General features: G+C 35.7%; 1 protein-coding gene across 12 annotated transcripts in view; it reads left to right on the top strand.

The window, feature by feature from the left end:
* MEIS2 (Meis homeobox 2) overlaps positions 1 to 12,817 on the top strand; it is a 220,903-nt gene that overhangs the window by 203,189 nt on the left and 4,897 nt on the right. For all 12 annotated transcript variants that reach the window (XM_051977035.1, XM_051977036.1, XM_051977039.1 and 9 more), the window contains one exon: positions 11,932 to 11,990. In XM_051977035.1, coding sequence (XP_051832995.1) covers positions 11,932 to 11,990 — 59 coding nt within the window. The remainder of the gene's footprint in view (positions 1 to 11,931; positions 11,991 to 12,817) is intronic.

Genomic DNA, 12,817 nt, shown 5'->3' with positions numbered 1-12,817 from the left:
GATGGGCCCCAAATCTATTCATTTGTTCAACAAACATTTATTAAGTTTCTACAATGTGCAGTGCCCTGAGGTAGGCCCTTGGGGCAGATACAAAGATAAATGAGTCATGTTCTCATCCATTTAAAGGATTATGTTTATATCTCAACATTCAGCCCTAGCCCCTCTCCCTATTCACTAATCCTGTATATCATCCAAATACCTATATGACCTCATGGTGTGGTAAAAAGAGTACTGCATTTGAAGCACAGATATGTCACTTACTACCTGAATATCCCTAGGCAAGTCACTTTGATTTCTTTGAATCTCATGTTTCTCATCTGTAAAGTGAGAGATCCCTTCTAACTGGGAATCTATGGTCCCATGAAGAGTCTTAGTGGAGGGATATTTACAATGTTGATAAAATATCTCAAAAATAAAAAAATAATTTCATCTTTAACCCATTCCCAAAGAGATTTTTTCTTAATTTTCACATTGTTATTGATTGTGCTATCATCTTTTTGGTATCTGATTTTATTATTTTTCTTTTCTTTTTTTTTTTACTTTCATATCTTTTTTTTTTTTTGTTCCCTCACATAGTTCATCACCCAATTTGGAAAAATCTATTCTCTGTCATATGTCTGGGATTTTGCTTCTCCTTTTAAATTGTATACTCCAAGTTTTTGTTCAGATCACTATCACCTCATCCACATTATGGTCATAAAACTAATAAAATAATCTTCCTCAAACACAGTTCTTTTTAAGTGACTTAACCAGGAATGGCTGAATTTGAATCACATTAAACCCTTTCTTCATCCCTCCCCACATTAGATTTTCAGTTATGTGAGGTTAGGGGCTATTTTTGCTGGTTTTTTTTGGGGGGGGGCTTCTTTAGCTCTTATGACAGTGTCTAGCCTATAGTAAGTGGTTAATAAATGTTTGATGACTTGTTCTCTGTAGCTAGCATATGTTATGATTGATTATCTTTTCATTATTGACGTTCTTTTCTTCCTTAGCTTCCCTGACACTTCCCTTTTATCATCCTCTTTCTACCTTTCTTACCACTTTTTGTCACTGGAACCTCATCTTTCCACCACTCCATTAATAGAAGGATCCCTAAGATTCTGTCCTTGGGGCTCATCTCTTATCTCTTGGCAAATCTGTTCACACTGTGCCTTTAATAATAAACTTTATCTCACCAGCCCTGAACTCTCTTCAGAGCTCAGATATCATATTCCTAATTTTATGTTCCAGGTTGGTTCATTGGTTGTGGTCCTTCATTATGGAAGAAGACCTATGCTCGAGTCAAGTTAGACTGTATCCAACTGTGGTTGATATGAGCTTGGAATATTCTACCACATATCAAACACAAATAGTCCATATGAACATTTGAGTGGCTTCTCTAAATTTGCACATCTAGCTTCTCTTTTGAGATGTTCAAGATAGCATCCAATGTCCAAACCACACATCAAACAATGTATACAAAACTTAATTAATAACCTCATTCACTATCACCATTTTGAGGCAAAAACCTTGCTCTTTTTCTGTTTCTGATGATGGGATCACTATAATATCATTTAATTCTCTTATCTTTATATATCTATGTCTTTCTGCATCATGTCTATTTAGATTCCAGGCCTGATGAGTTCTAGCTCCCTAAATGTCTACTGCACCTAGCTCTTCCTTTTCATTCTCAGTAACTACCTGGATCAATTGAGATATTTATAAAGAATTTAGCCAAGTGCTGGTCATACTCTTGCTTAATAAATATGTTATGTTCCCTTCGCTTTCCCCTGGTTCATCAGCTCTCACACGAACTATTTGTTTTAACATATCTAACTTCTCCTCCTATCTATATTCTTCCTCTTCTCCAAAACATCTTGCCTAAGTAATCTTTCCAAAGTACAGCTCTGATCATGTGAATTCTTGATTAAAAACTTTTGATGGATCCTCACTACCTAATGAACAAATTAGAAAAGTAGTTTCTGGATTTTCCGAATATGCTTTTGCAAACTTATTTCTTACTGTTCCCCTTCAGGTATTATTTACTAAATTGAATTGAATTAAAAGTTTAACAACTTTTAAATTTAAAACACAGATGCATTTCATTTTGGCCTGAAAAGATACTGCCATGTTTACTGTTGTTGTTGTTTATCCTTTGTTCTTGAAGAGGACCATGACATTAAGGAGGTGATGCTGTGACATGCAAGTGAAGTGGATTTAAGTTAAGGAGGGCTGGTAAGGTCTCCTGCCTCACTTTTCTCTCCATAGATCAAGATGACTGGAAATGGTCCTGCATAAAATAGGAGACCTTTGTGAGATACAATGTGTTTGTTTTGCCTTAGATGTTTCCATAATCTTCTGTAAAGTAAAATAGTCCACATTTGGATATAACAGAAATCAATAAACAAACATTCAAATAGAGAAGTTTATACCAGTTAAGAGTAAAATCTATTTTCAGAAATCTGCAAAAAGGATTTTTAAAATTCACTATCAAAAGAAGTAGAAATTGATAGTAAAATAAACTAGAAAATGAGATTATGACAAACTTGTTTTAACATCTCTAGGTTAGACCATATGGTCCAGGAACCTCTGGGTATCATGCTCAATTTTTATAAACATGAGGACATTTTAATTTCTAATATGGTAAATATTGATGGCATAGTAAATAAAATGCCAGACTTGATGTGCTAGAAGTCTGGCCTCAGATGCTTGCTAGCCATGTGATCCTGGGGAAGTCATTTAACCCTGTTTGCCTCAGTTTCCCCTCTAGAAAATGAGCTGGAGAAAGAAATGGCAAACCACTGTAGTATGGCTGCCAAAAAAATCTCCTAATGATATCTTAAAGAGTTAGATCCAACTGAAAAACAATTTGACAAAATTGCTAGATGTAACCCACATAAACGAAAACTCTTTGGGAATTCCCCAATTATTTCTAGGATTGAAAAGGAGTGTCTAGACCAAAAAGTTTGAGCACTGTTAGACTAGATGATTTCATGGTTCTTCTTCTAACTTTGTGTTGCTAAGTATTTTTAGACCAGAAGTCATCTGTTTTCTCCCTTCTACAAAGAAAATTTAGCCACTTTTGAATTTCTGAAGGATTTATTTACTTATTTTTAAGATATTCATTCATCACCAATATATAGCAGTGTTAAGTTATAGAAAAATAATTGGTGAAAATGTTATAGGTTGATTAAAAAAATACTGACTAGTAAATTTATGAATATAACTTACAGCATACAAAAATAATTTTCTATCCTTTTATAAAAAGTTTCATTGACCTGAAAGGTTGAAAGGTTGATTCCCTTGAGAATATGATAATGAACGTGAGACCATATTAATTCTTAGCAAATGTGAATGGAATATGTGGTAATTTTTCCAAATGTGATCCAAGGAAGCTTTTTTTTTTTTTTCAAGGAGGCTTTTGTCAGTATAAGTTGATGATAATGAAACCTGCATTATGGAAACCAATACCTTGATGACTTTGGGGTCACTTTTGTCAAAATATTTTATTTCCTTTAGTTTTCAAATGATCAAAATTAATATTGGAAAGGGACTTATAATTTCATCAGTGTGAAGCAATCACTTCTGGTATGGAAATTCCCTCCACTGATACAAAGCAAAAATTGATCTGTGCCTTATTAGACTTAAAGAACTGCAAGAGTCTTGCTCGGAGTTACACAGCTTTTTATAACATCAAGACCAGTATCCAATATACTACTTTCTACACATAATGAAAATTATATAAAAATTAAACTAGTCAAATTACTTAATGAGTCTGTTCAGTGACAGGAAGGAAAATGTTTGTTTTGTAGACTAATTATTTTTTTCAATTTAAATATTTTAATGACCATGGAGGAGGAACATGAGGGAAATCTGGTCATTGAGTAGGTCAGTATCTCCAAAAATAGAAGCTCACTTAGGGTAAAATTTGCTGTCAAGAAAAATGGAGTGTTCTTTCTGAACTCAGGAACTGGTAGTTCATGTGCAGCTTGGTCGTAGATGGTTGCTACAATAAGGCTCCTTTCATACAGGTGTGTTTATGCCCCAGGCTTGCTGGCCAGAGTCCATTCCATTTACAGAAGCTGAATTAAACAATAACTACCGCATTGCAAAAGGGGGAGGGGGGGAAGAGTGGGAGGGAGAAAAAGGTGAGCGTCAAAGGAGATGCCTGAGAGCTTTGTTAGGGCCAAGAAAAACCCTGTTGCAGTTGTCAGAGCTTGTTGATGTTGCAGGGAACGGCACTTTTTTTTTTCTCCTGGATTTTGTGGTTCTGCCTTAGGAAAGAAAGTAAAATAGAACGGAAGAACAAAGTCCTACTCTATAAATCAGCAGCTGCTCCTTGCCAGATCAAAGGAGTGACATTTTTGCTCCTGGACTACTTGTCCACTTGAGGGCTTGACAGGCAGCTAACAGCTGGCCTGCTCTACAGTCTAGGAGAATCAGCCTACATCTTCTTCAGAGCGGATGACAAGCTAATCAGAGATATATCCATAGCACAGGGCATATGAGTGCACCTTGATCTCTTCAAACACATCTAATACATAATTGCTAAACAGCTCAGTGCATTTTTTTTTTTCTGGCAAGTTAATGCTTAGGTAGTTTCCACTGAGAAGTAGGATAGAGAATTAATACTTCCATCAAAGGTGAGCATAAAAGTTAAACAGATGCTAAATTCATCAGGATTCCCTCCTCTTAGAGCGAATTAGCAAATGACGAAAACTTAATAGCAACTCTCCAAAAACATTTATAACTGACTGTCAGGTGACTTAAGTAGGTGAAAAATCCAGTCTGCAATATCCAAACAAATGAACAGGTTTGGGAATTAAGGATCCATTTGAAAATGGCTTACAGCCTTTCCTGCTGATAGGCCAGAATAAAATTGCCATACGCCTTTGGTATTTGGGGGGAAAGGTGGTTTTCAGAACCTCTTACAAGCAATAGGTATATCAACTTGGAATTTTAATAACAGTAGTAAAACTTTCAAAGTAATTCAGCTTCTAGGTGATTCTCATCAGCAATAAATCAAGTACAGAATTGAGATAATATTCTACATCTTTTGTCTATTGACTTAGCACCTTATCTTAAAGAAATAGATCCTAGTTGTGAATTTGCGTTTCTTCTTTGGTTTCAAACGAGTGCATTTATCATTTATGATAAATAACTACATATGAATAATCTGATGGCATTGCAAAAGAGTAATAGTGCTTCAAAAATCATAACCAGCTGGAATATTTTGTTATGTGCCATCAGGTGTGATTAAATTCATGGAATAGTGTTTATTGTTGCTCAGCATTCTAAAAAAAATAAAAATAAAATTTATTTTTATCCAGTTTGAAATTTCTCAAAAACTTTTGCTCCTCCTTCGTCCTAAAAGCTACATGGTTAGTTATATAAGGGTTATGAGGATGTACCCCCAAATGAATCAGCCTACCAACAATGCATTACTGATCTGGCTTTACCTCCAGGAAGTTCATAACCATGTAATAAAATGAAGTTGTTATAAATTGTTCTAGGCCTAGGGCAAGTGAGTAAAATATTGGTTTGGAGTTCTGGATACATAGAAAGCATGTGCATTAAATTTGATTTCAGCAAACAAGTCTGGCCCTGTGCGTAGGCAGAATAAGTGGCAGTCTGTACATAAGAATCTGAGGGCAATGAGAAGTCCACCTGCCCCAAACATCTCCATGACTATCTCCCAGAGTATTTGAGATTTCCACTATCAGAATTACATGACACGCTTTGAATTGAGACATTTTGAACAAAATATCCCTGATATGTTGAATGAGTGTTGCCTTGAAGGTATATCAGGATGAAATCTTAGCAATTGAAGAAAAAATAAAAATTATTTCATCTAACTCCCTTATTTTATAGAGTTGTAATCTAACGCTCAGAGTGCTTAAGTGACTTGCCTCATAATACACATAGCTTTTTACTTCAGCAGGAGTTTACCTATTGTGTTGATTAACAGTTCTCTGTGACACAACACAGTCTTTTTTTTTTCTTTTTTTTAGACGGGAAGTAAATTTTGAGACTATTTAGGAGAAGAGCAGAAAAGTCTAACACATGACATTATTGAGAAAGTCAGGGCCCAGATTTGTGTAATCAGGTAGAAGAAACCAGGTAGTCAAGGTATCTCAGAATGTAGGTATTCTAAGAGAGGATGTGATGAACAGGTACTTAATGAGTATGTGGGAGACACCAAGGACAGCCATTTAAGGTAATAGGATGAAATCAGTTGTAAAGGAGCTTTAAGACAATCTTGTTTGGTTGCCCTACTTTACAATTTTGCCTGAAGTCTATTTTGCTAGAAGACATTCCCCTAAAGAGAATGTGTGCATGGATTTGCAAAACATTTGTGACCATGGCTAGCAAAATGTCTTCATTTACTCTAGTCTTGTAAACAGGGAGATATGGGTCAGAATACCAGTTGGGCAAACCTGGATAAATCAGAGGACTCTATGTGGCTTAGTCAATTCTTCAGAACTTACCTAACTTTTAGGTTGATTGTGATCTATATTGATGAAGGAAATTCCTCATTTTGGAAAAAAATAGAATATTGATATGAGATGAGTTTTGTAAATCCAATATTACATTGCCACTCTAAATTCATGGAAATTATTTAAAGCTTCTGGAAGTAGCATTAAATAGCATATATAATTTCCATTCATTTGCCTTTGGTGTATATCTACAACTGTCTAAAGACCCATTGAGGTACGATGGTTTTGTGCATGTAGCCCAGCCATTTATGTGCCTGACCACTCATTCCAAATCATCAAACTTGCTTAACTGATTTAGTTGTTTTCATGCATTCTTTAGAAAAGACTCGCTGTTAGTCAGAATCACAACACAGAGAATTGCTTTCTTGTGATCTTAGGGTAAGAAAAAAAATTAGAAATTTAATAACTGAATTATTTCTATGTGCATGTGAGAAAAAGTTTTTTTTTTTTTTAAGCCAAATTTTTTCACTATTGCCAGTGTTGAAACATATTTCCTGGAACCTTCCATTTCAGGCTTTGCAAATGAGACCTCAATGTATGAATGTTTGTAGTAGGTGAATATGGAAATGCTTTTGATTTGTGAGATATCAAGATCTAAATTTTTGTGCTATCTGCAACATTTTTTTGAATGCCCTCCATTCCAATTTATCAGATATTCCCTCTGTAGTCAACAATCCTTTCTCTAGTCCACAATTCTATCTGACATTTAGTAATTGTGTGATCCTGGGCAAGTCACTTCACTCTGTTTACCTCAGTTTCCTCACCTGTAAAATAAACTGGAAAAGGAAATGTAAACTACTCCAGTATCTTGGCCACAAAAATCTCAAATGGGATCATGAAAATTCCAACATGACTGAAAACAAACAAAAAACAACTGAACAATGACAACAGTTTGCTTAAACCTTCCAATGAAAATGACTCCAAGTCTTAATATTCTTGACTGAAGAGAATCTTCAGGCTTGGAAGACTTCCAGATGATAGCACTTTGCCTTGCATTTTCTTACAAAAGGAATGCTGCCTAGAGGAGTTGGTTACCAGGTGTGGCATAAAGTAAGTGAACCAGAAAGAATGGATTTATCAGCCATTTAAGGAGAGTGGAGGGGGTGGGGGGGGTGGGGAAAGAAACCCAAAAACAATCAGAAATGATACCTGAACCTATTTCTATCATTCTGAAATGTGCTTTGGAGTAAAAAAAATTCTTAAACAAACAAACAAAAAATCAAAGTGATCAGATTTCATTTGCAGGAAAGTATACAAAGCAATATAGTTTGTCTCTCTTTTGAGGAGGATATTGGTCTCCAGAAAAATATCATTCCAGGAAAAAGTATGATTCTCCATGATAACCACTGGATTCTTTCTTTCTTTTTTTTTTTTCTTTCTTTTTCTTCTTTTTTTTTGCATATTTATTTCTTCTGGGGAAAATAATGGAAGAGAGAAGTATTGTTTTATTGTAAATGTTTTAGACATTAAAGTTTTATATCTTAAGTATCTATCACCTATACTGGAGTATCTTCTATTTAGGTGAATTTTTGATAGAAAGTTTGCAGTCTTGCATCCTTAAACAGTATATTTAGGATTAAACGATAATACAAATCAATGGACCCAGTGCAGGTTAGGGGCCAATTTTCTTATTACTGTACTCACAAATAAAATAACATGTAGGCGTTAGAATTTCACAAGGTGGCAAATCTCAGGACTTGTTTCTTAAAAGATATCTCACACTAGCTACACAAACTTCAAAATGTCATTAGCACTGTTAAGTTTTGGATATCTACTCTCTACCCTCAAAAAAAAAAAAAAAAACCTTTTAGTGATTAATATTTTCTTAAGATCAAATTCTCACAACTTATTCATTATAGAATGACAGAGTGTATATAGCAAATTAATTTTAAAATATTGGATAATGAAGAAATGAACAATCTACTAATAAGAAATAATTGACAGGACTCTTTTTATCTTTCTTTTTCTAAGTTGGGTAAAGCCTGATGCATTTTGGTTCCTTGGATGCCTTGAACAATTTTTTAAATGTTTTGGGTTTGGCAAAATCCAAAAAAGTTTTTGCCAAGACCCTCTCTTCTTCTTATTTGTAAAACCTGTGTGAAATTCAAGGATAACTTAATCCATATGTGACTGATTCATTTACACTTAACTCATCAAAATGTTATTTTGTAAGAATCATTTAATGTCCAAGAAACCTTCTGAGCTTTCTTTAAATAAGTCTTTTATTTCTGAACCAAAAAGTTGAATTTTTCCACGTGAATTGAACTTGGACCTTTAAAGGTTCAAATTCAATAGTTTGCACATTAGAACCTACAAATTTTACAGGGAATCTAATAGATAGTCATCTACTACCACTGAAGTAGTCTAATAAAATGTCCCTTTTTTGTTGTGAAATGAAGAGAAATACTTTTAAATAGACCAAAGGAAATTAGAAAAATGTTTGTTTATTTGGCATAATTCTATGAAATGATTATGGATAGAAATTTTCTTTTTACTAATATTAAACAAATTAAAATCAGACCTAGCTTGGGGGGAAAGGATTTAGCTCTATTGAAAATTTTTGTTATGTTTTATGATAGAAAGACTTCTGGCTCCCATGACAATACAGAGAGTTTGGTTTGATTTGGTTTTAATGTGAAAGTTTCTTTCTAATGAGCAATTCATATTTTTGCTAATTGTTTTTAAATCATCTGATATATTAACATGATTCTTTGATAGGTTCTTGTTTAGATTCTATATCGTCTTGAAAAGGTAGAATTATGAACCTAGATAGGATGGTGATGGGAATATATCATCTTTTAGGAGGAAAGCAATTTCAGAAGTTCCAAGTGGAATCAATAGACAGGATCTTATGGGCAAAACACTTCGGATGTTTTTATTCATATTTGCTCAGCAGAACCAGGCTGAACTGGGTCTCCCTCAAAAAGCCACTGCCATAACTTCTACTGAACATCAAGTCCATGCCATGGTAACTTGCTGAAAATGTAATTCTGGAGCAGCATTTCCAAGTTCAGAGTGCCTATAAAGACCTGCTAGGACACAGAACGCTTTTTTAATGTTCTGTATTGTTGTGTAAACCTCATTGAAAAACCTTTTGAGCAGACCCCCATTTTTTTTTTTTTTACTAATGTAAACATTCTGAGGAGTATCCAAAGAAATGACCTTTAAGTGAACCTTTAACCTTCTCCTTAATTATTTGTTTGAAGACAGTGTAGAGTTCTCCTGCTGAGAACTAAGAACCATGATGCCTTGCTGTTCAGTGAGTGAGGGAGTGTTTTGGGGAACTGGAGAGAGAGAGACATAAATAAGGGAACAACTACCAGATGTAAATAATAAAAGAGTAAAAGGGTGAAATTAAAAAGGGAAAAAATAGCAATTCGTTTTACTCAAGGAGTTGGAGTAAAGAGAAAAAACAAAGCCAGGATTAGCAAGTAGTAACCCATAAAGGAGGTAAAATCTTGCCCTTCTAAAGAGTCCATTAGAAGCTCCTAGGAGGAGAGAAAACATCCTTATCTGGCTTTTCTGATAATCTCTATTGGCTTTAACTTTAGCTGATAAAAGGTGGCTGGGATGCAAAAGATTCAGGTCAGTTCTCTGTTAGCACAGCTAGAGAGTGTCAGAAAAAGGTGAGAAATTAAGTTCCTATCTATGACCCTTTGTCTAGAAAAAGGAAAACGTTGCTAAGAGTCTAAGTGATAGGGTCAGATATACCTTCACCTAGTTGAAATCACCACAAATATCTTCAGATAAACTGGGAAAGGGAGAGAGATGCAGATTGCACTTTCTCTTCATTTTTAACTCATATCACCAAAGCTTCCCCTTAGCTAATAATCCAAAGGCTTTTTTTTTTTTTTTGACAACTGAGCAATACTTTCTTAAGAAATCAAGAAGTGCTTTGTTTTGGATACAAACACCATATGCAAAAGAGCCCTTTGGTGTTCCTTGCAGCATTTAGGCATCTGTCTAACGGAATTCCCACTAGAATGCTTACTGCAGGTATAAACAAATAAATGTGTACTGTCTTTTCTCATCTGTGATGGACTTTAACCTTGTAGAAGCACTGACTTCCTAGTGCCTCCTTGACGCTCAACTAAGAATGCTGGGATTCTGCTGGCTAATCAGCAGAAGTAGGAGAGTAAGGTCAGGCAGAATTGAATTTTCAGTTCTTGACTATAGCAGTAGCAAGGGACTGTCAGGGCGCAATGATGGCGATGTAAGATTCCTGAAAAGGAAAGGAGCAAAAGGCCAAACTTCATTAAAGCAGATTTGTGCTCAAAAAAAGTGAAAAAAAAATCTCTAAAATTGTTATTGCTCTATGTTATTTTTATTTGTAAACCATCACCTAAAAGTATTCTGGCATGGCGTACAAGCCCGCACTTGTACACATGCTAAAAACGCGAAGTTATTGGAGGTCAATTTCATATGTTGGACAACGTATATTTCTCAGAAATATAAGGATAAGTATCCCTGACAAATGGCAGAAATTGCTTTGTTTTCATTAAGTTTAGAGAAATAAAGAGGATTCTTTTTATCATCCTACTTCAGTCTGTACATGAATATTTGATGGGCGTTATTAAACATTAAAGTAACACGAAGTAGATACTTATTTTGGGGTTGCCAACAAAATTAGATCCAGGCTTTTTTTAACCAAGTAACTAACCGACTCTCTCTGCTAACGTTCCTGTGATTCATCCACTACCTGATGTTGAAAAGTTACTTTGGGACTAATATTAACCATGTGTACCTGAGGCACCCCGTTTCTGGTGGGTTGAAAGGTGCCTCGGTTTATGGTTGGCAGTTACCTTATCCTCTGCCCTGGGTGTCCCAGAGTTGGCTGAAAAGGTCGCCCCCAACTGGCACTGACCTCCAAATGACCCCTGACTTTACAGGCTCAAACTGCAGGAGTTGCTGAAGAGCAGAAGTCTTTCTGGGCCAGCACTTATTGCTGCTGTGTTGGTGATAAAACTTCAGACAGCCTAATTGATGGCTTTGCTGACCTAACAATACCTTGTGAAAGCAGAGAGTGCAAAGCCTGGTCCTCATTTATGGCCAGCTGCAAAGGAAAGCTGAATCTCCCAAAGATGGGGGAGCTGAGGAGGGGGAGGAGGGAAAAAAAAGGGAGGGAGAAGTCTTCCCAGCCTGTGAACTTTAACCAGGTCCCTACTTGTTCTGAGAAGCAAAGGCACAATTGTGATTTAACAGAAGTTCTCCTTCCCATTTAGAACTTTATTTTCCCAGGCTATCTACCAAATTGGCTTGGAGTTGGCTAGCGAGGTGATGGGAGATGATGAGCCAGTTAACTATTTTTGAGCACTTAGGGGGAAAATTGCCTTTAAGGTCAAACTATACTTTCCAAGACATGCTCCACTGTATTGAAACCGTTGCAGTGTTAATGTAAAGGTGTTCAAAATGCCCAGAAAGAGAGTCTGATGAATGGACTTCTGTTCTATTCCAGGTTTATTAATGCCAGAAGAAGAATAGTACAGCCTATGATTGACCAGTCAAATCGAGCAGGCAAGTTCCAACTAATATCTGTATTCAGATCCCACAGGCTCAAATCCTCACCAAGTTATTCTTCAAGGAGTTTCATCACCTGGTAAATAAATGCCTCCACTAGGCATTCTGGGAGATTATTTTTTTTCCTTATGTCCCCAGAATTCCGCTGTAGGAAGCAACTTCACTAATTGGTGCTAATTGGAGATTTCCCACCCTGACTCTACTGAAACTGCTTTTTATTTTCTCTCTGAATTGGTAATTGGGCACAAGTACTAGCGCCACAAGCAGTTTGTTTGACTGTGAGTTCTTGAATAACTCATTGCTTGTCTGCATCCAATCAGCAAGACAATCTCATTTTCTTGCTACCCACAACTCCTTGGTGTATGCACTACTTTCACTTCTGTAGGATTCACTATAAAACTCATTGTATCCATTCATTTGCTTTGACTATTCATAAAGTGCTACTAAAGCCTGACATGCTACATTACTAGCATAATTTTTTTATTAAAAGATTATTACCTTTGTTTAGACTGCCTCAAATCCATCCTATTAAAATATGTGTGTTTTTCTCCCTCACAACATCTCTCATTTTCTATTAAAACATTCATAATATGTTACTGTTCAGAACTACGCTGGTGCAATGCTAATCATTCTACTTCTAATATGCATTTCCTCAGCTTACTGGGGAGTTGTGGTTTCCTGCAATGAGGTTATGGGATAAAACTGTTCTCCATGTGGTGATGACTGTTGTCACTAACAAGGGCTTTTTAACTTGATGGTGATTTCGCCTGCTGCTTTACTTTAAAGGTTTGAAAAGGTTATTAATCCTTTGGGAAAATCTTCCC

The sequence above is a fragment of the Antechinus flavipes genome, chromosome 2 (assembly GCF_016432865.1).
Source record: "Antechinus flavipes isolate AdamAnt ecotype Samford, QLD, Australia chromosome 2, AdamAnt_v2, whole genome shotgun sequence".
NCBI classification, from domain to species: domain Eukaryota; kingdom Metazoa; phylum Chordata; class Mammalia; order Dasyuromorphia; family Dasyuridae; genus Antechinus; species Antechinus flavipes.
The sequence above is the reverse complement of the archived record's forward strand: the minus strand, read 5'-3'. Positions and strand labels throughout refer to the sequence as shown.